At 36.8% G+C, this 26,499-nt stretch overlaps 1 protein-coding gene across 1 annotated transcript in view; it reads left to right on the top strand.

The window, feature by feature from the left end:
* The first annotated feature begins 6,151 nt into the window (after nucleotides 1-6,151).
* LOC142339029 (uncharacterized) overlaps nucleotides 6,152-26,499 on the top strand; it is a 75,635-nt gene continuing 55,287 nt past the window's right edge. Inside the window, exon 1 of the mRNA XM_075388652.1 lies at nucleotides 6,152-6,266. Coding sequence (XP_075244767.1) covers nucleotides 6,197-6,266 — 70 coding nt within the window. The 5' untranslated portion in view covers nucleotides 6,152-6,196. The remainder of the gene's footprint in view (nucleotides 6,267-26,499) is intronic.

Here is a 26,499-nt window from a genome sequence, read left to right as displayed (position 1 = left end):
GAGGCAAACATGAGTCAGTGGCAATGGGTCCAACATTGGCTTCACCAGACGAGGAATACTGGGCACCCAGTGGAAGACAGCAGGCATGCTGGTGGACAGTGGTTGTACAGATCACATAGTGACGAACATCTGTGCGTTCCTGAATTTTGTGCCCATTGAATCAGTGGTCAGAAATCCCAACGGAGAGCCTTCCAGAGTGCTGGGCAGAGGCTGTGTGATAATCAGCATACCCTCAAATAAAGGGGAATTCCAATGAGAACTCAAAAATGTTTTGTGTGCCGGACTATTCTTCAAATTTCTTATCAGTCTCAAGATGCACTGAGTGGGGACATAGCTTCACTTTCGAGAAAGGAAACTGCTGCATGAAACTCTAGAAGGGAACTCGGGTAAAACTAACACAAGAAAATAATTTGTTTTACTTACCCTGCAGCGTTCTAGAGTTCAAGATGAGTTCCAACAGCGTGAAACTTGACAGTGCAAGGAAGTGGCACAGACGATTGGGACATTTGAATCAAGCGGATTTGTTCAGGAATGCACCAGAGACAGTGGGGGAACTCGATGATGTATGCAATGTGTGAGCATTGGCCAAAATCACAGACTCCAGTACCAAGAGTGGCAGAGACCCAAGCAGAAGAGAAGCTGGACAGGGTGTTCACAGACGTGATGGGACCTTTCAGAGTAGAGTCACTGTCAGGGTTCCGATTCTGCATTGTGTTTGCAGACCAGTACACGAAGTTTGTGTTTGTGGACTTGCTTAAGGCAAAGAGTGAAGCACTGGCCAGCATGAAGAAGTTTGTTCTCAGTGTGGGGACGCCCAGGAAGCTGAGACAAGACAATGCGAAGGAGTTTATCTCAGAGCAGTCCAAGATGTACTGTTTAGATGCAGGCATTCTACAGGAGAAGACCATACCAGAGACGCGACAACAATGGGTTAGCTGAGAGGTGCAACAGGACACTGCTGGAGATGGCACGATGCTTGCTCTTTGACTCGGGTCTTCCCAAGATGACGTGGGGAGCAGCAGAACCAAGTACCTGATCCTTCTGCAACAAGGATCAGGTACTTGGTTGTGAGACGAAGAGAAGAAAAATACCCAGCAGAGCTGATGCGAGGTATAAAACCTAAGCTTTCAATTAGTAAACTATCTATTTTTGGTTGCACAGTCTTCATGAGGAAGCGGGACAGAGATGTCAGCAAACTTGAACCCAAGGCACAGGAAGGCAAGTTTGTGGGTTACACTGAAGGCGACAACGGATACCTGGTGTACGTACACAACACACGGAAGGTTGTGGCAGTTCGAGATGTGATCATCAAGGAGTCCGAAGTGGGCTCAATCCCTGACAACACAGAGACACCCGACCTACTAGATGAGGGGTCACAGCAACTGGGGATCTGGCACCTAGATGATGGTTATCAAGACGATGACAACAAAGAGGATCAGGGCACATCTACTGCAATAAAGGAGGAGTGGCATGAAGCTCAGAGCGTGAACACTCAAGAAACGACACTGAGACGAGATTCCTCAGATGTCGAGGAAGCAGCACTGGATGAAGAATCTACTGCAACAAGAGGGAGTCTCAGAGACTCGGAGTCACTGGAAGACCGTGAAACGGAGGACTACTCACAGACAAATGGCTTCTTTGAAGAGGCACTGGAGCAAGCGGACAGGGCAGAGCCCAGACGAAGGACACGAGCAAGGAATTTTCCGCAATTTTTTGGAGAAGTCAGGACCCATCTTGCTGCGACTGAGGGTGACTATGTGGAACCCAAAACAGTCTACGAAGCCAAGCAAGGAGACGATTGGGACCAGTGGCACCGGGCAATGAAGGACGAGGTCAAGGAACTCCAAGACAACGAGACTTGGAACCTAGTGAGACCACCCACAGACAGGGACGTCATACCGGGCAAATGGGTCTACAAAGTGAAATTGGGACCCAGTGGTCAAGTGGACAAATACAAAGCACGCTATGTGGCGAAAGGCTTCAAACAGGTGGAAGGACTGGACTACTTTGAGACTTTTGCGCCTACATGTTAGCCAGAAACATTCAGGATTCTACTTCAACTATCAGCGAAGCAGGGCCATGTGATGCACCAATTTGATGTCAAGACGGCTTTCCTGCACTCACCAATAGAGGAAGAAGTGTATCTTGAACAGCCACAGAAGCTCGTAAAACAGGGATCAGATGGGGAGTAGTATGCCGACTGAATAAATCAATTTATGGTTTGAAACAGGCAGCTAACAACTGGTATAAGGAACTGGCAAACTTCCTACTGAGACAGGGGTTCACCAGAAGCAGGAATGACCATTGCTTTTTCGCAAGAGCAGAGACAGAGGGTCACATTTTCATCTTGGTCTGGGTTGACATCATAGTGGCATCAAAAAGCATGACAGTGGAGAGCAAGAAGCAATTGGAGAGGGCAACAAGAGTTGTATTAAATTGTGCCAAAACCCAGTCATACACAAGAGGAGCAAACACATTGGAACAAAATTTCACTTCAATCGGGACAAGACGGAAGATGGGACTAATTCTATTCATTACGTTCCTACTGACAAAATGGAAGCCGACATCTTCACAAAATCTTTACCCGTATCGAAGGTGGAAACATTCAGAACTGTTTTGATGGGAACAGACTCTACCCAATCAGCTCAAGTCTGTGTGGGGGTGTTAGAATATCGATCAAACTATAGTCTTAAACTTAGTGAGAATTAGAAAGAAAGTTTAACTTACCAGATTAGAAAGACAAAAGCAAATTGATTTTAATCAGAGAATTTATATAAATGAATCGTCAAGAAATGGTGCTTAGAATCAATATTCGGTTCAAATTGGTGAATCTAGATAACTAATATTAGAGTGAGATTATTTGATGTAAAATCTTCCCAGCATGTATTGAATGATTATGATACCACCGGAAATGTGAACGAATTCTTAGAAAAGTGTAAATGCATACCATCTATGGTATCCCCTGCGACTGATTTCTGGGAAATTTGCAGAAGCAAACCATATTGGGTAACCCTTGCGACCCCCACTGTAAATCATGGTGCTAAGATTATTTTTGTATCTTGTCAAATTTTTGTTTATATTTGTTTACATATTAAAGTCAAAGCAATTGAAAAGGAAGAACACTAATGGATAATAGAGAGCTCCGTTTCAAGTTTCTCAACTCTTGCTGGAAGATTGTATCTTTATTATTTTTCAACGCGCACCAACGAAAAACATAGTTCATTGACGCAGCAAGTAAAGGAAAAAACAATAATTCATATCTATTTAATGCCTAGAGGCTAACAGTAAATATTCAGTTATGCTATTGGCGCATACTAAACTAAAATTTTTGTTCCGACTCAATTACGACGGAACTACATATGCTCAACTTGATTGGCTGAACTTGTATTGTTCAGTCAATCGATGGGTTTGGCCTAGATGTGGGTGGCATCATTAAGAAGCCTGCTGTGTGTAGACTTTTTTTATGTGAGGGTACTTTGAATATCCTCTTCTGAAAAGAGTTATCGAGTTTCAAATTAAAGCAACTTGTCCTATTATGACAATTTTTGTTTTAGTTTTTAGGCTAATTGTTCCGACCGCACTTAGTGGGGGAGAGGATTTATTTGCTCAACTGGGTTTGTTTTGTTCAGTCATTTGGTTAAATTGGCTGATCAATATATTCATCGTCGCGAGTTTCGCGTGGTGTCACTAGAAAAACTCCTAGCGTATTTTGACTTTACTGAGGATTTATCCGGGTAGAAATTAGAAATTTTGTGTAAATGTATCCCTTTTTACTTTAACTTTGTTCACTTTTAAAAGAATTGATGGTCTTATTCTGTTTATTTTTGCAAAAAATATGTTGAAATCATGTTCTAATTCGTATTTTTTTGTTTTATCTGTAAATCATACTAACTAAACTGTTTACGATCTTATTTTTATTCTTTTGGTAGCAATATTTTCCTAGCTTAGCCAGAAATCAGGCAAATTCGGGCCGAATCAGCGATTTTGGGGCCAATTGTACTGCAAAGTTTGTTAGGAGTTGTCGCCGAGTTTATTTTGAGAAAACAAGAGAAACACTGGGCCTCCTAATTATTGTTAGGCTTTTACAAAAAAATCAGCGTTATTAGCCCAACTTCGTTTGTTTTAGTCTATTTAGCTTTTGTTTTTTGTTTACAATCATGTGGAGACTTTAATGTCGGTTTGGCCCAAATTTTTCGTTGTGGCTGGTAAAAATTGAAGCCATTTGTTCATACGAAGAGTTGGTTTTGAACTTGTAGCTGATTTTGTTTACTAAAGGATATCACGGGTTGCTGTACGTTCGGTGGTGCAGCGTAATTTTAAAGATGTCAACAAATTAAGTTTATATGATACTAAAAGGAACGACAAAAACTCCTTTTTTCTGTCTGGAATTGAATCTTTTTCATTTGATACGATAATGTAATCCATTTGTAGAGTTAGTGACAACGGTTTCAAGTCTTCTTGATGGTGGAGGTAATAATCGAGCGAAAGAGAAATTTTTCTAAGTTGCAATTGAGTTTTCCAAGAAACTTACTTATTAGTGTCTTTTTCTTATTTCATGCACAACAAACGTTGAAAGTGCTCAATCATCTGTTTAAAAGTCAACCCGCACTCAACCTTGGTATCTTGTTATTACGTTAGTAAGTGTCTATCACTCGTAATTAAAAGTACTGCAAGACCTCAGCAAAGCTGTATGAGTTTAGCATGATAAACCAATTGTGGGTCAATCTAAGTAGAATTTCTTGAGGCTAACTAGTCATCTTGTTCAATTTTCCATTTTCTGTTCTACAATTAAGCGACCTTACTTGGAGAACAGAAACATAATAACCAGACTCCATGAAATGTGGTTTTCAGATGATTAGAACTGCTTATTTGTCGGTTAAAATGATATCAATTAATTCTCAAGTCGGTCGCATGTTTACCAATGCCAAAATACCCAAAGACATAATACCCAATTACTTCTTTTTAATCTTTACGTTAAATAGTCTGATTACAAATTAGCAGTTTGTATCATGGACAAATTTTATCTTAATTGTCAGGTTAATTTGATCTGATGTTCGGTTGTGATACTTTATTATTAAGTGAAAATTATTGGTTTCAATTATCCAAGTTTTGCGATTACGCCAAGTCATGTGATTACGCTAAATAGTTTTAACTGCGTACGTACAACTATGCCGACGTTTAAAAGTGCCGAAACTGAAACGATTTTAAAAGTGCCGGAATGGCCAATACGAATTTATTGTCAATTAAATGAAAGGGGAATTTATTTTAAAAGCAACTAGCGAACGCTGATAGTTCGGTTGTGATAGACTCATATCAAGTCCCTAGAGCCGATGAGGCACGGCCATCGTCCACAATCATCATAATTTATTTTAAACTGATCTCGCTCCAATTGTGTTGTCCTAATATATAATAAAATCCATAATCTCACCACTTCAATATTTAGAAATTTATTGGGTGAAAGGTTTTGGATTATTATGATTGAAGCGAGAGAACTTTGCGATCCATGGCCATGCCTCAGTGGACCGAGGGACTTGATATGAATCTATTACGACCGAACTACTGCTCAGCGTACCCTGGTTGCTCTGAATTTAAATTACGCTTGAATTCAATTGGCAATTGAATGGTATTGCCCGTTTCCGTGCTTTTAAAATCAGCCCCCGTTTCGGCACTCTTAAACGTCGTCATACTTGTACGTAATCGGTAAAATATTGGGTATATGTTAGATAATTTGCCAGATTTGGGTAGTTGGTCATTGGGGTATCTTGGGGCTGGGAATCTTAGCCGACATACAAATTTGGAAGGACGCCAATTGGCTGACTTATTTCATCAGGACACAGCACAATTTACAGAAATGATAATTACACAAATCAAAACGTGTTATTAGAAGAAGTTCATTTAAATTATAGTTGTGATAATTTGTTCGGGTTTGGTGGCTTTTTAGATAGTGGTTATAGCCCGTTAGTTTGTGTTTTAAACTAAGGGATGTGGGAGATTATCTTAAATGTGGTTTCTAGTGATTAATATTGCTTGCTTGTTGGCAAAACTGTAGTCCGGCTAATTTGTATGGCGGTTATTTGACTGGTCATGGTGTATTTTGTCCTGAAACAGTTATCCGTACATATTTGACCACCTTACAATAGCTTTGTGAAACACTCGTTACAAATAATTGAGGTCTCGTCTGATTTTAAGAGTGATTATGGGCATTTCTGGCTTGCTACCTCTCCTGAAGGACGATACAGTTCCAGTGAAGATCTCAAAATACAAAGGTCAGGTTAAAGTGTTTATCTCGAAATAGATTTGTTAGAAGCATTTACAAGTAAATCTAATACGAGGTAACAGCATATTGTTTTATGTTTAACACTTCTTGTAAGTTATGTTAAAAGCACCAAGCCTCTCTTTTAGTAGTCTTACATGTTATTATCACTTGTCTCTGCGCTCGCTAATCAAAATTTTTTACAGTTAAGTTAGAATCGTCCTTTGTAACGTTTACACTTGGCCTCCATTATTTATGCAATAACGAAAATCAATCTAAGTGTACTTTTTTTACCTGTCTAGTGTCGCCGTTCGTTCGATAATCAACTTCAGAGCAGATCACAAAATGGCTGTCTGTAGAACTACCCAGATGGTTAATTGCCCTCCAACGAAGTTTGTATTAATTATATTAGTCTTATGGTCTTTTTATTTTGGGTTTTCGCTTAACCAATGTTTCGTCTGACCATTTTACTTCTTCCTCTGAAACGTGATAAACATGTAAAGCCCATAAACAGGTCAAGCCTGGAGGGCGATAAATGGCTGAGAAAGTCTCTTAGAGCCTTACGCCTGAAGCGTTTGATCCCCCACCTCATCACTCACCCCCTCCACCCTCCTCCACTTGCTGATTCGGACCCATCCTCCTCTCTGCTTGACCCCCTAATGCACATCCTAATTTTAGCATTCATAAGCATCAACCACCAATTGGCGTTTGAACTGTATTACAAGTTGATCATAGTAACAAAAAAACAATGTAAAGTGGTTAAGTGCTTTTTACTCATTATTTACAATAAAGTGTAGTTTAGTCATATAGATGCTCTCAACCAGGATGAAATTAATTTTGCATCTGAAAATTTTAGCACTAGCGTATTCTTGTCCCTAATCGGTTTCGCTAGATCAGCCACGGTGAGTTTGATCTAATTATTTCATCTGCTGATCATACGTAGAACAGATGTTTAAAAGTTTCAAACTTGTTTTCAAGATTAGAATATTGGGTGTGTTGGAATATTTTTTAACCAATTTTTTTTTTGTTTTTCCAAGTAACTGTTCAACAATAGCAAGTAGACAACATTTTTATCGAATGGAATTGACTTTCCACTTGTTTATGGCAAACTTAATTAATAGATCCTAACACTCTTGACTTTTGGATTTACTTATGACGCCGCCCCTTTCATCAATTCTCTCATTAATCTCTGGGTGCCAGTTTATTCATTCGCAAGGTTTTAGCTGGGTGATATATCTATATATATAATATATATATATATATATATATATATATATATATATATAATATTTATATATATATATATATATATATATATATATAATATTTATATATATATATATATATATATATATATATATATATATATGATGTCTATATTGTTGTTGAGATAGTTAATGCTACAAAAGTTTTCTGACTTTGTCATGCCCAGACTTTTGGCAATTTTTTGAACTTCTATAAAGATTAGATTCAGTAATTGCGGTAACATATTTCGTTTACTTGTAGTTATGTTGTCACGTCTATCATTTTACTTGCTAGAACCTGTAATTTCGTGTCTCGAACGCTGATCTGGCGTTTCTTGGTAGAACAGTATAGAAGGTCTTTGCTCATTGAGTTCCTTTGACTATTCCATTATGAATTGATGAGCATAATTTCAGTTGTATGAATAATTGTCTTCTGAGTTGTAGATGTCAAATTTGGTACATCAGATTATTGCAGTAGTAGTGAAATTGCCTGTATTTTAACGGGGGAGGGGGACCTGTCCCCCCGTTAAAATACCGGCATGGCCTTTTTTAGGTATCCTCTTAGAATTTCCCTAACTTAGAGTGGAATAAAACTTAGCGGTTATATATAATAAACTTAGCTATATTAATAAAATTTATAATGTGACTAACCTGGTACATCTGGAACATTGAATACGGGGTATTAGGTACATAAATCTAGAGAAAGTAATCGATAATAAAAGGGAGAATTAAGGTAAATCTATGAAACAAATGAGCTTTCTCTTATGAATTAATATCACTCGTTCAATAAAAAAAACGAAAACTGGCAAAACTAGAAAGATTGAAATTAATAACCAATACAAGGTAAAAAAAAGAAACAAAATAAACCTACATCAAAGAGTTTCAAATTCTAAACAGTTTTTGAGTTTCTCATTTTCTAATCAGTTGACTCCAATTTTTTGTTAAATGCATTTTAACCACCCAACTGTTGCTAGCAAAGATTTACCCACTATTCACAAAAACTATTTAACAGTAGCGCAAATATTCCCACAAAACTCAATTCGCCTAAATTACTTTTTATCAGCGTGTGAGCTCTTTAACGAACAAGAAAATTTTGATCACGATATTGCGCTTAAACTTAGACCGTACGGTGGTCTTATTGGAATTGACAACTCGTCTTTAGATCATCAATTTAGAAGTTTTAAAGTCCTTCGGTTACATGAAGTTTTGCACGACGCTGGGGGTTTTATATACGAAAGATATAACCAAGGACCTGGATACTCTTATATGCTTCCGTGGAAAAGCAGCAACTGCTTTAGCGGTCATTTGCCGGGAATTTTGTTTTGTTTATATATAAAGGTTTTTCATCCGTCAATTTATCATTTAATGGAATGCTGAGCAGCAAAGCAGTTGTTAGACGTTGAAGGGTTTCGTCCCAGAAAAGAAAAATTTATTGTTAAAGAACTTGGTGTTTGCACCGAGGACTATCTCGACTGCGTGTCATTTTTACCTCCAACAAGTTATAGTGTGTTAACAACTCAACAAAAGCAATCTTTCAGTTGGTTGACTAGAAATTTGCGCGGCATTGAGTGGGACACAGGAAACTACCCCAATATTTATCTCACACAAATAATTCAAAGCGTTCGCTTGAGGAATCCTGGTGCAATATTGTACGCTAAGGGAGAGGAAAAAGTAAAATTTTTGTCAGATTTGCTTGAGTGCTCTATTATTGATCTGAATTCACTCGCGTGTCCTTTGATATCTGTGAACTATTTTACACAAAACTGTCAAAATCATTCAAAGGGCAAAAACATTTTCAACAAACATTGTGCAAAAGAAAAAGCCATTTTCTATTTCAACCGGTTAACAAATGAGAGAGGAATTGACGAAAAAGGAAGCACCCTTGTCACCGAGTTCAACAATTTGCGCCTTGATTACGGGGGAAGAAAATCTGAGTCTTTCAATTTCCAAAGACGAAACAATAAAAACCGGAAACCAGTTTTTACAGAGAAAAATAAATTGTTTCTGACTGAGGACGAAATTCGCTCATCTACTCATTTAGAATATTATATTGAACCTTTTCTTCAGTGGAGAAAGCAGAATGTCAGAAACTCAACCCAGAGTCTGTCCTCCGAGACTCTTACTGATGTCGAACCGGTTGGTGAAAAAATTGACAAGAACAATCCTTCACTGCCAAAGGAGATTCAGCATTTGGTGAAGGAAGAAAGAGTACACAAAATTGTTCATGATGACAAAACTGAGCGACTCCCGGAGTGATTTATGGTTCATATGAAAGACTTTCTAACTGAGTTCAATTGCTATGAATTGTTTTATATAGAGTGACTCTTTCTCGATACATTTTTTAAAAATATTTATTTTGTCCTGAGATGGAGGGAGTAACAGTTGATCAAGTTGACGCTGTTGTAGAGGAAAATTTTTTGAAAAAGAAAGTAGCAGCAAATCTTCATGGAAATTTTGCAATCAAACAACGTTGCCACGGTCAGAAATTGTATTTTTCGTTCAAATGTTTGTTTTTTTACTGCTGATATCACTTTGTATTGTTAAATTAACCATTTTAAAACCAAATTGTGAAGAAACTTCAGTTTGGATATCAATATTGTCAAGTTTAGTTGGATACATTTTACCAAATCCAAGACTATGAATAAGATTATATCTACGCAAGATAGAGTCTTTATGGCCGTTGTGGGGCCTTCAGGTTGTGGCAAAACAGAGTTAATTTTTAAAATGTTGATTGCAAACACATTTCATATTTTTATACAGAGAAATGCAACAAATATACATCAAAATGGAGAAAACACTTGGTGTTACGTTTCAAAAGTACGCCAATTTAGAATTTTTGAATAGCCTTGCAAACTGTCTTCTGATAATAGACGACTCGTGCGAAGAAATTTACAATGACAAAGAATTTGTTAAATTGGCCACTGCAGGGCGTCACAAAAACATTAATGTTATTTATATCAAGCAAAACTTTTATCAACAGAGCAAGTGGTCTCGTACAATAGACTTGAACACGACACACATCTTTCTGTTCAAATCAGCCCGTGATATTCAACAAGTCGAATTTTTAGGTAAACAGTTGAACCTTGTTAAATTTTTAAAACATTGCTATCAATTGGCAACGAAAGAACCGTTTGGGCATTTGCTTATCGATCTTGAGCCAAAGACTTCTGATTGTTTACGATACTGTTCAAATATTACTGAGCCAGGTCCTTCAGCTTTCTATCTTCCATCTGATAAAGCAGAAACAACTCCTCTAAACAATGAAAGAGAAAAAATTATCTATAATGAAGCAAATGGTGCATTTGCGGCCAAAACAGTTAAGGAAATATTTGCGTAGTTGTGATAGTGATGCTATACTGGTTTTGTGTGAATGTCTTCACAATGTTTTACTGGGCCATGTTAGAGTGAAAGTAAGAGACTTAGAAACCTACAGACACATATTTGAAGGCGTTCTCAAGAAAAAGTCTTCAATGGATAAACGGTGAGCACTTCTACTAACAAAAACCGGTTTCGAACTTATTCAACTCATTATTAAATTTTTCATCCATTTGAGTTAAGCAATGTCAACTGCTGAAGAGTTTATTTTGATCCCCAAAAATCATTTTATGAAGGAGCAACCATATTCCTCACAAATTCTAAATGATCCCAGAGTTCAGCATAGAGGTGCTCAATTTTCGTTTTTGAACCGTATGCGATCAAATGAAAACACTGACAAAGAGAACCAATGAATTTCGGATACAAAGGAAACAACTGATCCTACTGAGTTGTCAAAAGTACATGCAGACAAAATTCTTCAAAATCTCAACATGCTAGCGCCACCGAAATGTACCAGGACGGAAAAAATAGTTAATCTCATTAAAGAGTCAAAAAACGTTGTTATAGACGAAAAAGAGAATTTCATTGTTGACGGATTAGCGACAGGAATAAATGTTCCCATTTTTCTCTATGATTTGCAGCAACCAACTAAAAAAGTAAATAATCCAGATTATTTCAAGATTCTAGAGGCTTTAAACATAAAAGAAGACTTGGTGATTAACAGTAATGCTAAAATTGCGATCCGGAAAAAACTCGAAGAGTTACCAAACAAAAAAAGAAAAAGAAAACTTTTGCGCCAAAAAGAATCAAGCACAAAGAAACCAGCCAATTACTTCAGAGGAATCCTCAGACGTCGGAAGTGGTTTCGAAACCTCAAAGGAAGACAGAACTCAGCAAAAGAAGGACTGGGAGTCTTTCGACGAGTGAGAAAAAATTGCTTGAGTTAAAATATACGAAAGGTCCCGGAGCATACGGAAGCATAAAAAATCTACAAAAAAGCACAAAATTGAAACCAAGTAAAGTAAAATTAATCCTAGGGGGCAGAAATGCCCACACAAAGCATTAAAATTAGAGAAAATGATTTCCAACACTGAAAGTTATTGCTTACGACATAAATGAGATTTCGTCGCTAGACTTGGCTTATGTGGATAAATTAGCAAAAGAGAACAAAGATGTAAAATGTTTGTTGGTTGCGGTGGACTGTCTCTCACGTTATCTACGCGTCGAACCCTTAAAATCAAAGTACGCTACAACATTAGCTGATGCGTTTAAGAAAAATGATAAAGAACAAGCAACCTAAAAAAATGTGGGTAGATGCTGGTACAGAATTTAAGGGCTCCTTCAGCATTCTTTGTCAGAAAAAAAGATATTGAAGTTTATAAAACTTTCAGCGAAAAAAGTCAGCATTTGCGGAAAGAAATATACGATCGCTCAAGAATTTGATATACAAGTATTTAGAGGACAAATGGACATAGTCGTATATTAATCAATTGCAGAGCTTTGTACAAACCATTAACTCTAGAGTCAACAAAGTAACGAAAATGGCGCCCAATAAAGTTACAAAGAAAGACTTTCCTTACTTGATATCATTAATTTTTAATACATCAGCAAAACTAGTTCGCCGACCAAAGTTTTACGTTGGGGATTTTGTGCGAATATCAAAAGCGGATCTTCCTTTTAGAAAAGGAGACAAGCAAACATTTACCAACGAAGTTTTCGAGATTTACGATATACCTACAACAAATCCCCCTACTTATAGTCTCATTGACGCAACCCAAGAGCCAGTCAAAGGAAAATTTTACGAGTTAGAGTTGGTCAAAGTTAGAGACAACAGTAATGAAATAACAAAACTTGAATGAATTCACGGTTCACTTGGTTTCATCAGCCTCAATGAATATTTTCCCTCAACACAACTTGTCCTCATTCAAAAATTATTTCAATGGAGAAATTAATTTATTTGGAGGGGGATTGGCGAGTAAATGACTTCGGTGAGGAAATAGGGAAAAGTTCGAATGTTTTACAATTTGCAGATGACACAGCAATTTTATGTCATGAAAAAAATGAACAGTGCTTAGAAGCAAAGGCTAAAAAAATATTGATGGAAACTGAACAATATATGAAACAAAGCAAGTTAACTCTAAATGAAGGGAAAACAGAAATAATGGTTTTCAAAAATGAGAAGTTACCAACTGTCAATTGCGTTGAATTTAATAGTCATTCATTGAAACCAACAGATGAAGTCAGATACTTAGGTGTTATTCTTGACAAAGAGTTGACATACCAAAAACAACTTAATAATGTGATCAGTAAAATGGCTTTAGCTATCAGATCAATTTATTTGGTACGCAATCAAATACCTTTAAAGGCTCGAATAAATATCTTTAGATCACTTGTTTTATCGCATTTAGAATTTAGTGCAATATTTTTTCAAAGTTTGCCGTCCTACTCAATTGACAGAATAAACAAACAAATTAGATGGGGCATAAAAGTTTGCTTTTTTCGGACAAAATATGACAGTGGTCATAAACTACTTCTTGAAAATAAAATACTTCCCGCAGAACTTCAAATAGCAAAAACTTCATTAAATAGATTTTTCGATATTGTCCAACAAACAAACATACAAGACCAAAAAAAAATCAGAGTAATCGGAGACGTTGAAATTAAAGTTAATAATAGTACATATTTTTCTATCACAACAAAATGTAAATCAAAATGGAGTCAAAATTCAATTATAAGAAACTTTGTTCGGAAATGGAAGAAACTTCCAAGAGCTCCAAGAAAGGAAAAATCAAAGAAAAAAATTGAAAAAAGAATTAAAAGAAGAGATGCAAAAAAGACACAAAGGAGTTCCAATGGACCAAAAAATTGAAGGCTTTAAAAGTTTATTTTTATAAAATAATTCACGAGAACTAGAAACTGAACCTTAGTTTTTTATTATTATTATTATGTTTAGTTATTTAAGGGAAAGATGTAGTATGTTTGATTTTTAATATTACAACATGTAACTTTAACCTTGGAGTTATTCGAATTTACATGTTTGAGATTTAAAAAAAATTGAGTATCAATACGTAGGTAATACTAAAGCTCCGCTTATTCGAGTCATTGGTTCAAAACAACGCCTGAAAAACGGTAGCCCCTGCGAAATAGAGCCAACACACAGAATTGTTTTCAGCAACCTGGAATACAAAAAGTTACTATCAAAAAATTTTCAGTCAATTGAAATTCAATTGCGGACAGAAACCGGACAATTAGTTCCATTCGCTGGAACAGTAAAAGTTATTTTGACATTAAATTTTAAAAAATTCGACTAAATGGAAGCCTACTATCAACACCAATCGGTATCACCATACTTTTCAGGACACTATCGCCAACGAGGAAGTGGTTTTGGGGCTTTAGAGGCAGGTATTGGCAGAGCCGCATTACCGATTGCAAGAAAGCTTCTTTGGCCTGTAGCCAAAAAGATTGGACTTGAATTAATTGTTCAAGCAGCTCCTGAGCTGGTAGAGGTTGTCAAGAAGAAAAAAACTCCCAAACAAGCACTGAAATGAACTGTTCGAAAAACTGTACAAAAACAAGTTGGAGGATCATCGGTCAAAAAGAACATCAAGAAAAAACAGACGAAAAGCCGTTCAAAGACCATTCACAGAAAACAACCTCTGTCGAGAAGTCGGTCTCAATTCTTCTCTAAAGTTCAAAATGTTTACTAATTTACTGCCCGCAGAGGCAACACACCACACTTGATTTATCTGAAAAACAACCTCTGCTAGTTACATTTGATAATGCTTTTACTCAAAAAATTGGACCTTCCTACTCCCCGGATGGTCCAATGCTTGAGTTTGAAGTTATGGGTGAAAGGAACAATTTCTTAGATTTGCAGAAACTTCTTCTTGAAATTAAATGCAAAATCTCCCGAAAAAGATGACGGTGATTTAAGGACAGGAACTGATGCTACAAATACAGACTCGCCATTCTTAAGCAACAACGCACTGCATTCTTTATTTTCTGAATGCACTGTATCTGCTAACGGTGTTAAAATTTGCAACATAAACGGAAATTATGGACACAAAGCATTCATTGAAATAGAATTTTCGTCAGGAAAAACTGCAAAAAACACATGGCTAGTTTGTCAAGGATATTACGAGGATGAGCCAGCTAAAATTGATGGCACCGACGGTCGCGCCGAGGATGTTACAGAGAGAAAAGCCCTCGTAGCAAACTCCAATGACAACTATTTCATTGGGAAACCATCAAGTGACATTCTAACATGTGATAAACACCTGCTCAGCGGTATTACTCTGAGAATTTCATTCAGAAGATCTAAAAATGATTTTGCGGTTATTTCCGAGTCAAAAAAACATTACAAAGTTAAAATAATTGAAGCTAATCTATATGTTAGAAAAATGACAGTATCGGATCATGTTTTGACGGCAATTGAGAAAAGTCTACTAAAAACACCTGCAGTGTATCGCTATACAGAGGTTTTACCAAGGACATTTTTAGCTACGACTGGTGTTCAAAGTTGGAGACAAGAAGATGTCTTCTCAAAGGAACCAATTCGAAGAATGATTATTGCAATGTCAACAAACCGCGCTTACCTTGGCACAAATCGAACAACACCTTTTCATTATCAGAAGTTTGATCTGAGTCAAATTGTTATTTATCGTAACGGACTTCCAATAGTTGGCACGCCCATTTCAACTGCCTATAATCAAAGGCTTTATTTTAATACGCTTGAGGCTTTGGATTTTCTTGATAAGGGTGGTCCTGGTTTATTTCTATCAGATTATCCCAACCATTTTATTATGGCCTATGACTTAACTTCAACGCAGGAAGCATCGCACGATTTTATTCACCCTGAATTGACAAACTGTTCGTTTTCAGTTGAGTTAACGTTTTCGAGAGCACTGACAGATAACATTGAAATTTGGTTTTTGGGAGAACGAAGTTCCACATTTTACGTGTCATCTGAGAGAAAAGTCACAAAGAACACTCTTATTACATACCCAGTGACTAATGGATAATATTGATAATGTTAAAATTGCCAAATTGATCAACAAATGTGTTCATTTAAAGTTTCTGTTTTGCGGAGTATTCCCAGTTGATAGTTTTCCTAAGCTATTTGCAGACTCTTTCATTGTAGTTAATGCATCCGAAGCTGGAACTATAGGAACTCATTGGCTACTCGTCTGCAAAAAAACGACAAAGTTTATTTTGCTGATCCATTGGAAATTCGCTGGAAATCTACTTTGCAGTTTACAAACGGCTAAACAGTTTCTATGGAGAAGTGATTCGACTGTGTACATTGATGCCAATTCAAAAAACTAGTCAAAACTATGTGGTCTGTTTTGTATTTATTTTGCTCATGTTATTTTTAGCAATAAATACCCTTAAACAATGTACATGAGTGATGATGACTTACTACGATTTGCAAAGCATATGCTTTAACTCATTTTTTACTCCTGTGTTTTCAGTTAAGGAAACGATCTCAAAGAAAATTTAATTTTTGTAGTTTTGTTCAAATACAAATTTTACAAACAACGTTTCACTGTCAACATTAAGCGAACCATAACCACTAAGTATAATATCAATAATTTTTAAAATTAAGCGTAGCAGCGTAGTGTTCATTGTAATATATCTCCACAAAGTGTTGATTAGTCAAAAGTGGTACAATGTCAGTTTGAGTTTGAACATTTTGCTTTACAGAATGGCAAATGCTGGGTAGTTTCTTCATAGAAAAAAAAGTTTCTGTGCAGATTCTGTTGTTGTAGACAGTAGTCAACTGCGTCAATAAGTTTTTCCAAAATTGGTCCGTGAACAACGAACCCGTCGAAATCATAAATGAGACATTTAAAGCAGGTAAATAAACTAGGTATTGCATAAGCTTTTGAGCTGTCGGTTCCTTCTAAGCTTGAAAGATTTTCAGATGAAATTTGGACATGGTAATGAACAGAAGAGTTGTGACAAAGTAAACTTTTGTGGTGGTTTGCAAACGCAAAATTAGCAATTTTTCTTTCCAAGTTTGGTTTACAAAAGAAAAGAAGAAAGCGAAATGATTTTTGAAATTGTCGAAAATAATCAGGAGAACGTTCGTACATTGCTTCAGCCATTGTATTTTTCTATCTTGTAGGCTAAGTTCTTTTTCTGTGCTAGATTTTTCTTGACTTTCGATAGGGGTTGACTATCGTCTTCCGAATTCGTATCGTTGGTTGAACGAATATGTTGTGAAAATCTATCGTTCTCGCCTTCTTTTCTTTTAATTGCCTTCGATGTAACTTTTGGAGGCTCAGTTTGTACTGTTAAAGGAACCTCTGCGTCCTTTGAGTCGATCAGATCTCTGAATCTGTGGATATGTTCCACTAGTCTATCAAATTCTGAAAGAGAAAGGTTTACTCTTTGGGAGAATTTGTAATCATCATCACTTTGGTTGTTCCTTCTGAACAGCTTTATTGCAACATAGGTACCGGAAGTTTCATAGGTTTTAGTTGAGACCCATACAATTCTTTTTGCAGTTTCTGAGATATCAATAAACTGATCGCAGAATTCTATGTCTTTCTTGAGGGTTTCAGATTTTCCGTTTTAATTCACTCAGCTGATATACTTTTTATTACAAGAGAATAAAATCAAATGAATTGTTGGAAAAGGAAATAAAATTGAAGTACTACACTTTATGCAAATTACATACTCACAGAGCTGCTAGACTTTGAGCACTATAAAAATGTGATTGGTCGACAATTATTCCTCAGAACTTAAATCATATTAATATAAAAGCTTAATTGCGAAGAAACTCTAGTGTATTTTAGCTATAGTCTACAGTACATAGCTTTCAAGACACTAAATTACAATAAAGTAAAAGCAAATGTTAGAAACTGAACTTTGATGCAGGAGTGTTAATACCAAGACCAAATACCATAAAAACTATACGCAATTTAGCCAACTTATTGAACAGAATACACCTTATCTCTGGGGTTCATGTCAAAACTATAAGATAATAAAATACACTCTGTTAAGTTGTTTGCCAAAAGCAATCGCTTATCAGTCTGGGTTTACCCGTTCTGAATTTAACTTAGTGCAAAACTTTGTATAGACAAATAGAACTTTACAACATACAGTTCTCAACCTTAATACGCAAGTGTTGAAAAGTGAAATATTCCTTGTTTATATTCCTTGAGCATTTTGTCGTTTTCAACAATCAAATTTTTGTTGCAGTTCTTGAAATAAGAAACATAAAATGTCTCCAGTAGTTATTATTCTGAAAAGCGAGAAAAGCTTAGAGAAAAGAACAATAGCTTACGAAACATACCGGAAACAAACAATCGTTATTATTGAACAAGGATGGACAAATGATACCTGGGTTACATCAAATCACATGTCTCTTCCGGTTGTTATGTTAGATTTCATTCAGTCATTTCGTTTTGAAAAAGCATTACTAAAAGGCTCCCAGTACACATTAGATTTCGTAAAAAATTACACCAGAGAGTTTATATTTGACACCTCTGTCCTTGAAGCAAATGTTCGGAAGATATTCTACAACTACGACTTGAAAGAAATACCTTTATTCGAAAATCAAGAAGGATATTGGAGAGATCTCGAAAGGATCGAGGCTCTCTGGAAAATTCCCAATATTGATAGCCCTGATTGTGAATTTAATGACAGTGAAAACTATCTGAATTTACCACCAGAGACTCCTTCTACACCAGTTTCGATCAGTAGATGATCTCAACTGCTCGGAGAGTCAAGTGACTCCACCCGCATGCCGATGTCTTGCACCCAAAAAACGAAAACTTGACAGTAATTCTGACAAAGATTGAAGAAATCTGATCCAGAGAAAAACTTGATAAACAGAATGAAACTATACTGAAGAGAAAAAAACTGCTATAATGTTCAATTTATTCAATCTTACTAACTCTCTAACCCAATATAGAAACGAATGAAATTGTACTTTCTTTTTGAAATATTTTTATTGTAGCTAACTCTTGAGAACAAACACTACAATGAATGTTTTGGAAAGCAACAGAGGGACACTACTGGGACTAGTACTTGGTAATTTTTTTAGGGGGAAACAATAAAAAAAGAGAAAGATAAAAGAAATCGAACAAATTCAACATTTATCATAAAACCATAATATGTGCTCAGTTGAGAAAAACAACTAAAACTGCAAAATTCTGAAAATATTTAACAGAAAATCTTCTTGTGTGAGCGGGTGTCTGTAAAACATACTGCTTATAATGTTGCTCTATTGTTGAAATACATTCAACATTTCTTTAAACAAAAAGTGGACAAAATTAAAAAAAAATGAAAAAATTCTCGATAATTTTGCACAACAAATACAAAATTTCCAAAGTTATTTTCCTTTTTGAGGAAAAGTTTGTTGCCCAGGTTGTTCCACAGACGCAGTGCAACAATTAACGTCTGAATAATAACCCCGTGGCATCAATGTTTTCCATTTTATTTTGAAAAGACATCAGCTCATCAGAAAACAACTTCTAAAAAATCAGAAAATTTTTCAAAATTTTTCAAAAATGAAAAAAATTCATCAAAAACAACCTTATATCTGCAACGTACCCACCCTATGGGGTTACTAGCCAGAAGATGACCACTGAAAACTAATTTTTTGACAGTTTCAAAAAAAAATGCATAAGTGTTGATACAAACCGGAAACCTCAAGAAATAGGTGAAGCCGAGGTCCTACATTGCTGAAAACACGATTTTTGGAATCAGCGACCTCGAAAACAAGGCGTTACCGCCGTTGTCGACCCGTTTTTAACGTATTTTGTTAATGTTTTTAAAGAATGTTTTAATGTTTTATTTGGACCCCCAAATTCTCCTCTATAGGCTACAACATTGTACTCTGAAAGAAAAATAAAAAACGAAAAAGAAAGTTTAAAAAGGGGGCTTTCCCCTCTTTCAATGAGGTCCTAAATCTTAAGCACCATATATCTCTAGTATATATTCTAATCAGAGTGTAAGAGAAAGCTCACATTTTTTTTTTCAAGTTAAAAAAAGCGAAGCATTTTTAATGAATAAAAAAAACTAAACTAAAGTAAGGGTAGCGGATAGAACTAGTGAGTACCGAAGAAGTACTCGCGGTGGATTGGCGCAGACACAAGATGGAATAGGTTTTCCAGTCTTGTGTCCCTCTTTTCTTCAGGGGTAACGAATATTTGGTACTTCATAAGATCGACCAGGCGGAAGTGCTCATTTCCACCAACGTCGAGCATCATTACCCGCCCCTCAATATGTTTTAGAAGAATTCCTGTATAATTTTTTTTTGTGGAGGGTGGACTCATTGAATTTCACCGTTATTTCTTTGATGATATGTTTTCTGTAGGGGAAGATATAGGGGCACGAGAATGATTTTTGTTCACAATCCATTTTAACTTAGAATTTAGAACTGCGATTAGAATTTGAAAGAGTTAATAGACTAAAGAGACTGAAAAGTGTGACTTAAATGCGAAATTTGGAAAATGAGGGTAGGTGGTCTTCCGGTTGCCAGCTACTAATTAAAGTTTAGTACCAATATTTAACACATATAGCCAAACCCCAAACAAAAACAAAATTTCCTAACAAAAAGGTTTCCAGCCAGACTTGATACAGACAACCAGTTGTTACCGCTGGTTTTGATTCTGTGGAACATCGATCGAGCGGTAGGCCGCACCTTGGCACCCCAGAGCGTAAAACATAAACTGGCGGTACGTTTGATCAAAACATTGTTTATCAATTGAATTAGGAATAAGGAGTGGTGACCATTCAACTCAAATTGATTTTAAGTGGGTTGTGTCTGAGCTCCATTCCCTTTGGTTACCGACTCAATCGTAAAAACTTTGAGTGAGGTCCTAGAGGCTTCCGAAAACTAAATGAACACAGATTATAGACAAATGTTAAGGTTAAATTCAAAGAACTGATAAGAACAAAAATGTTTATAGAAAAGAGGGTGTGACTGAAGTCTACGTAAGTTCCTCTCAAGCGAGAACACCGATAGGATTGGGCGTAGTGGTTTTATTTGATCATTCTTCTGGGTACAAAAGACTCATTTTCAAAATATGGTTGCTATCAGAAAGTTGATCAAACTCAAACTTTGCCTACTCTTTGCTGAAAGCTATTTGCGGAAATGAGCTGCCAGTGTGATATCTGCCAGAAAACTTTTTCAAGTTTCCGCAGCTTAAGGAGACATCGAAAGGCAATACACAACATCAAAACCCAGAACAAGCCACTTCAGTGCAATGATTGCAACTTCGAATCACCATCGCTAGTCGGAATGATCCAACATACAAAGCAATTGCATGGATCCGAAACGATTCATCATTGTGTTTATTGCAGCAAAACTTTCTTACTGAAATCAGTGTTCGAAGATCATATGAAACTAAATCACGGAATGCCCCAGTGGAGAAACAATGGATACAGTGGTGACCTACCCGTGATGTCATCAATAAGTGGAAACTTACGGTCGATTCAATTGCACACGTCAGACAACGAACACGACATGCTTGAGTATCTCATGAATCAAAAACATGAGATTCAACAGATCATCAGAAGTGATACTGAAGCGGGGCCGAAAAAAATTCAATTTGCAGCAAAAATAAAAATGATGAAAGACGTATCTGAACAAGAAGAACCAGAACACTTCGATTTTTTGATACTCAGAAATGACCATAGTCTACCCTGGGGAGAATCTGACAGATGAAATGTTCTGGAATAAAGCTGAACAAATAATAAACAGTATCTCGACAATAACAACAAATGGAAGCGGATGGCATTTCGAAAAGCTTCTGTCATTCGAAATAAAATTGTCAAGGTTCTCCCGAATTCGTGCTGGCTCCTACTTTGCTTTGCCAGTGAAGTACCAATCAGAGCAATCGCTACTGAACATCAGGAACTACCAGGATCCGAACTGCTTTCTGTATTGCTACACGGCTGCTTTCCACTTATTCTATGGACCCCCACTCGTGAACGAAGACACCACTTGGCGAAAAAAGCGAAGTCCTTCTCTGTACGGACCAAAAAACCCAAGGGCTCATCAACCGTATGGTAATCACCAGATGCCAATGCCTGTGGACAAAATCGGTATATTCGAGAACGAAAACGATGTCCAAATAAACGTTTTTTGGTGAGTCAAGATTTAAATTTTTTTTATGATTTAGCAACTTTAGTACCAATGTCTACTCATTTTTCTACGATTCAAGAAACAGCAATTTTTTCTTTGTTTCAGACTTAACGAGAAGGAAGAACTAATACCGTATCGAGTTTCCAAGAAGTGGGATCAGGAATTTGTGGTTGACCTTCTGCTGCTAAGCGACGGTAAAATTTTCCACTACGTCCTCATCACTGAGTTGGTAAATTTAGTACAGAAAGTTCGTGGTAGAAAACTTCATTCACGTCCTCAAATTTGCCGAAATTGTTTTCATGTAAATAGCAACATTGAAGTAATGGAAAGACACAAAAAAACTTTGTAGCAGCTATGAAGCGGTCCACATTATAATGCCGAAAGAATGCGTGCTTTCTAAGATTCAAAAAGTTTCAAGCCAGGTCCTTTGACCCGATTTTGTTATATTTCGACCTAGAGTCTCTTCTACTTCCTGTGCACACAGCATTCAATAACCCAAAAATAAGTTCAAGTAATTACATTGAAAAACATGTTCCGCCGGGCTTTTGTATAACTGCAATTGAACAGTCCACGCAAAAACAGCTAATGTTCAAATTGGTACGCTCACCAAACTATGTCCGATTTTATCAAAACAATAGAAAGTCTAGCATATGATGTTCACAACAGAAAACAACAACATAAATTCTTCACTGGTCAGCTCGATCAAACCACCAGTGAAGTTAAAGCCTGCTGGATCTGTGGTTTGGACTTCAATGCACAAGATATCAAAGTGTTAGATCATTGCCACTACTCGGGTGAGTTCCTCGGTTGGGCGCACAACACATGCAACTTGAAGCGTAGAAGTCTAAATTTCACCCCCGTGGTTGCCCACAACCTATCAAACTATGACTTGCATCATATATGTCAAGCCATTCAATATTGCAGCTCTAGTAAACTGCAAGTTATCCCTCAAACAGATGAAAAATATATATGTCTGATAATCAGAGTAAAAGTTGGCGAGTACAAAAACCAAAAAGGAGAAGTGATTGAACTTTTCAAAAATATGCGCTTTCTCGACTCTTTCCGATTCATGGGAATGTCACTTGAAAAATTGGTGTCTTTTTTGCCTACAGATGGATTTAAAATTATTGATAACCATTTCGAAGATAAGTTTGCGAAAAAGCAAATAAAATTGTTGCATCAAAAAAGTTTCTACCCATACAGTTACTTTGACAATTTTGAAAGATTCAGTGAAAAACGTTTGCCTCCCCCAAACAAGTGGAAAAACACATTAGCTGGTGGTGAAATTTCTATAACACTCGAAAACCTGGCGCATGCTAACCAACTTTTCCGAACGTTTAGTGCAAAACATTAGGCGATTGCCACGATTTGTGTCTGAAAACTACTGCTGGCTTGTGTGTTTTAAAAATTTCGCAAAGTGTGCTATGAAACTTATGGCCTTGATTGCGCTCAGTATTTCTCTGCAACAAACTTAGCGGGTGATGCATATCTCAGAACATGTAACATTAACGTTAGGCTGCTTGAAGAGAGAGAGCATCTTGATATGGCAGAAAATCTTATGCGCGGTGGCATGTCCTCAGTTTACTCGAGTAGACTTTTCAAAGCTAACAACAAATATTTGCCGGATTTTGATAAAACAGTTGAGAGTTCCTTCGGTTTCACAATCGACGCAAATAATCTCTATGGGGACATAATGCAAACCTGTTGTCTACCAATTGGTGATTTTGAACTCGTTGAGATGTCACTGAGTGAGCTGTTGTAAAACCCAGAAGACTCACCATACGGCTTCATCGTGGAGGTGGACCTGGAATATCCCCCGAATTGCACGACATTCAGAGTGACTATCCACTTGCTCCAACCAGAGAGTCTGTCGAAGTTATCTGGTTGAGTCAATACCAGGAGAATCTGAGAGAGAAAATGAATGTAAGGGTTAGTACGAAGAGCAAAAAACTGCTCCAAACTATGTTTGCCAAGCCCCACTATACCTTACACTAATTAACTTTACAGCTGTATTCGGAGCTCGGTCTGAAAGTGACTAAAGTTCACCGAGTGCTCAGATTCTAGGATTTTGGTTAGCTCCCTATATAGAGTTAAATAGCAGAAAGAGAGAGCAGGCTACAAACAAATCTGATGAGAATTTCTTCAAATTAATGATAAATAGTGTGTACGGGAAAATGTGTGAAAATCCTAGAAAACGTACGAACGTCATGCTAGTAAGATCAGAGAAAGAGCTGCTAGATCAAAGCGCAAAGTTTAACTTTAAGTCGTTCAAAATCTTTAACCCGAACCTGGCTGCAGTAACTCTTCGTCGATGTGAGTTCACTTGGTCAAAGCCGTTGATCATTGGAGCTCTAATACTGGATCTCTCCAAGATGTTTATGTTCAGGTTTCATTATAAAATAATGAAAGAAAACTTTGCTTGCAAACTTTTGTACAGTGATACAGACTCCCTGACGTTTGCAATTATGACAGAAGACCTCTACGCTGACCTTAAAAACAATCCCGCTTTCTCTAAAGAATTTGACTTTTCGAACTACCCAAAGGAACCAAGCCTCTACAACCCGACCAATAAAAAGAAAGTCCTCAAATTCAAAGATGAACTGGCGGGATCAGTAATGACAGAATTTGTTGGAATCAAATCCAAGATGTACTCCATAATCACAGCAGGTGTGTTTTCCCAATTCTTTTACTTCTCCAAAAAAACTTTGCAATTATGTTCATTAAAATTCTGAAACTTCTAGATATGTTTAATCAAAGCAAACAACTCAAAATTCTTTAATATAAAACCAAAGGGCTAACAAAATTCCGGTAACGAAAAACGGGGAGAAAGATTTGTTTTTCTCATTAAGATACCCAGAAAAAGAGCATGAAGGGCATATCCCTCTCCACACAACGCTTATTCAATCACCAGTCTTTCAAAAAAGTCCTTGAGCAACAATCAACTGAACATGCACCGAACTACCGCATAGCGTCAGAAAAACATGAGATTTTTACAGTACGCACGATCAAAGTTTGTTTGTCCGCCTACGATGATAGACGCTTCATTTTTGACGACGGTATAACAAGCTTACCTTTTGGCCACTACAAAATTGTAAACGACGTTTTCATGCGTGAAATTCTGGATAACTGGGACGTAAATATGGACAACACCAACAATTCTGAAGGGGCAGAAACTACTCTTGGTAACGACGACGAACGCCCGGAAATACAAAGTTTGAATTCAAGCATGCTGGGTGATAGGTCAGACAACAGTTTCAAGGAGACAGATTGGGGTTTCCTTCAATGCACGTACAATGAAAGTGAGTTGGAAGTAAATAGCTGTGAAGTGAGCGAGGAACCACGCACACCCAGTCATAACGAATTCATTTTATTTGCAGCTGAAGAGAGCGACGAGGAAACCCCAGTTGTTCTTCACAAGCGTGCACGGCGTGCAATTTTATATGAATCTAGTACTGACTCCAATTAAAAACAATCGAAAACTTGCTTTGAACTTTTTTGCATGTTGGTAATTTAGTGAACAGAACTGGTAAAATTTATGGAATAAAAGTTTTGTATGTGTGCTGATAATGTGCCGGGCAAAATTAGCCCGTATTTCCTTTATTCCTAACGGTTATTGATTAGAAGCAAAAGTTTGGACTAACGCCTTGAAGCTAATTAAAATCACTTGTACTTTTATCTTTGATAAGCTGAGACAAGAAAGCAGAAATTGTTAATACAAACACCAACCGACTTTCATGGTTAGAAAGGAGAAAACAAAAGTCAACTCAAAACATGAAACTTTTCGAAGAACTAAATGAAACCGCTAAGTTTTATTGCACTCTAAGTTAGGGAAATTCTAAGAGGATACCTAAAAAAGGCCATGCCCGTATTTTAACGGGAGGACAGTTCCCCCCCCCCCCCCGTTAAATTACAGGCATTTTCACTACTACTTATTGCTTTTCAGAAAAGAGGAAATATTGGTGCTTCCTGCACGCATTGTCCTTGATTTCAGACTAAACTTCTGTTGTTTCAACTGTTGTGATTGGGAAATTGTTTACTCAAGTCATAATTACTTTCGTTTTTTCTTTAATTTAAGCCAGAGTTCAGACGCATGGTTTAACGCTTCCTTTATTCAATTTTTTTAATACTGTTCTATCATTGGCGTTAGCAATGTGATTTTATTTTTGGTTTCTCTTAATTTTGCTGTGTTACATGTATCTTTAATTCTGAGTTCTGTACCTAGACTGAATGAGATCAGAAATTGACGACCACGCTTGTTATGGTTCTCAGTAGGTATGAAACTTGAGATATGATTATTGATTCCAATATTTTTTTGTCTTTGTAAGGCATTTGGTCGTTTTTCTAAGGTTGCTTGGGCAGATCTTTTTATCCAGTAGTTTAACGAAATATTCCCTCTCGAGTGTATCAAACGCTTTACCAAAATCTTGCAGTACCATGCATTTCAGTTTAGCTAATTTCTGCTACTCTGACTAGGAAAACGCTGTTTGATACTTTGTTTTGGGAGATAGGCAAATTGTTGTTGGCTTTATCAAAACATCATCTTAATTCCGCAACAAGAGGCAAAATCTTGGGATCATTTGTAGGCA

The sequence above is a fragment of the Convolutriloba macropyga genome, chromosome 5 (assembly GCF_964194025.1).
Source record: "Convolutriloba macropyga chromosome 5, txConMacr16.3, whole genome shotgun sequence".
NCBI classification, from domain to species: domain Eukaryota; kingdom Metazoa; phylum Xenacoelomorpha; order Acoela; family Convolutidae; genus Convolutriloba; species Convolutriloba macropyga.
The sequence above is the reverse complement of the archived record's forward strand: the minus strand, read 5'-3'. Positions and strand labels throughout refer to the sequence as shown.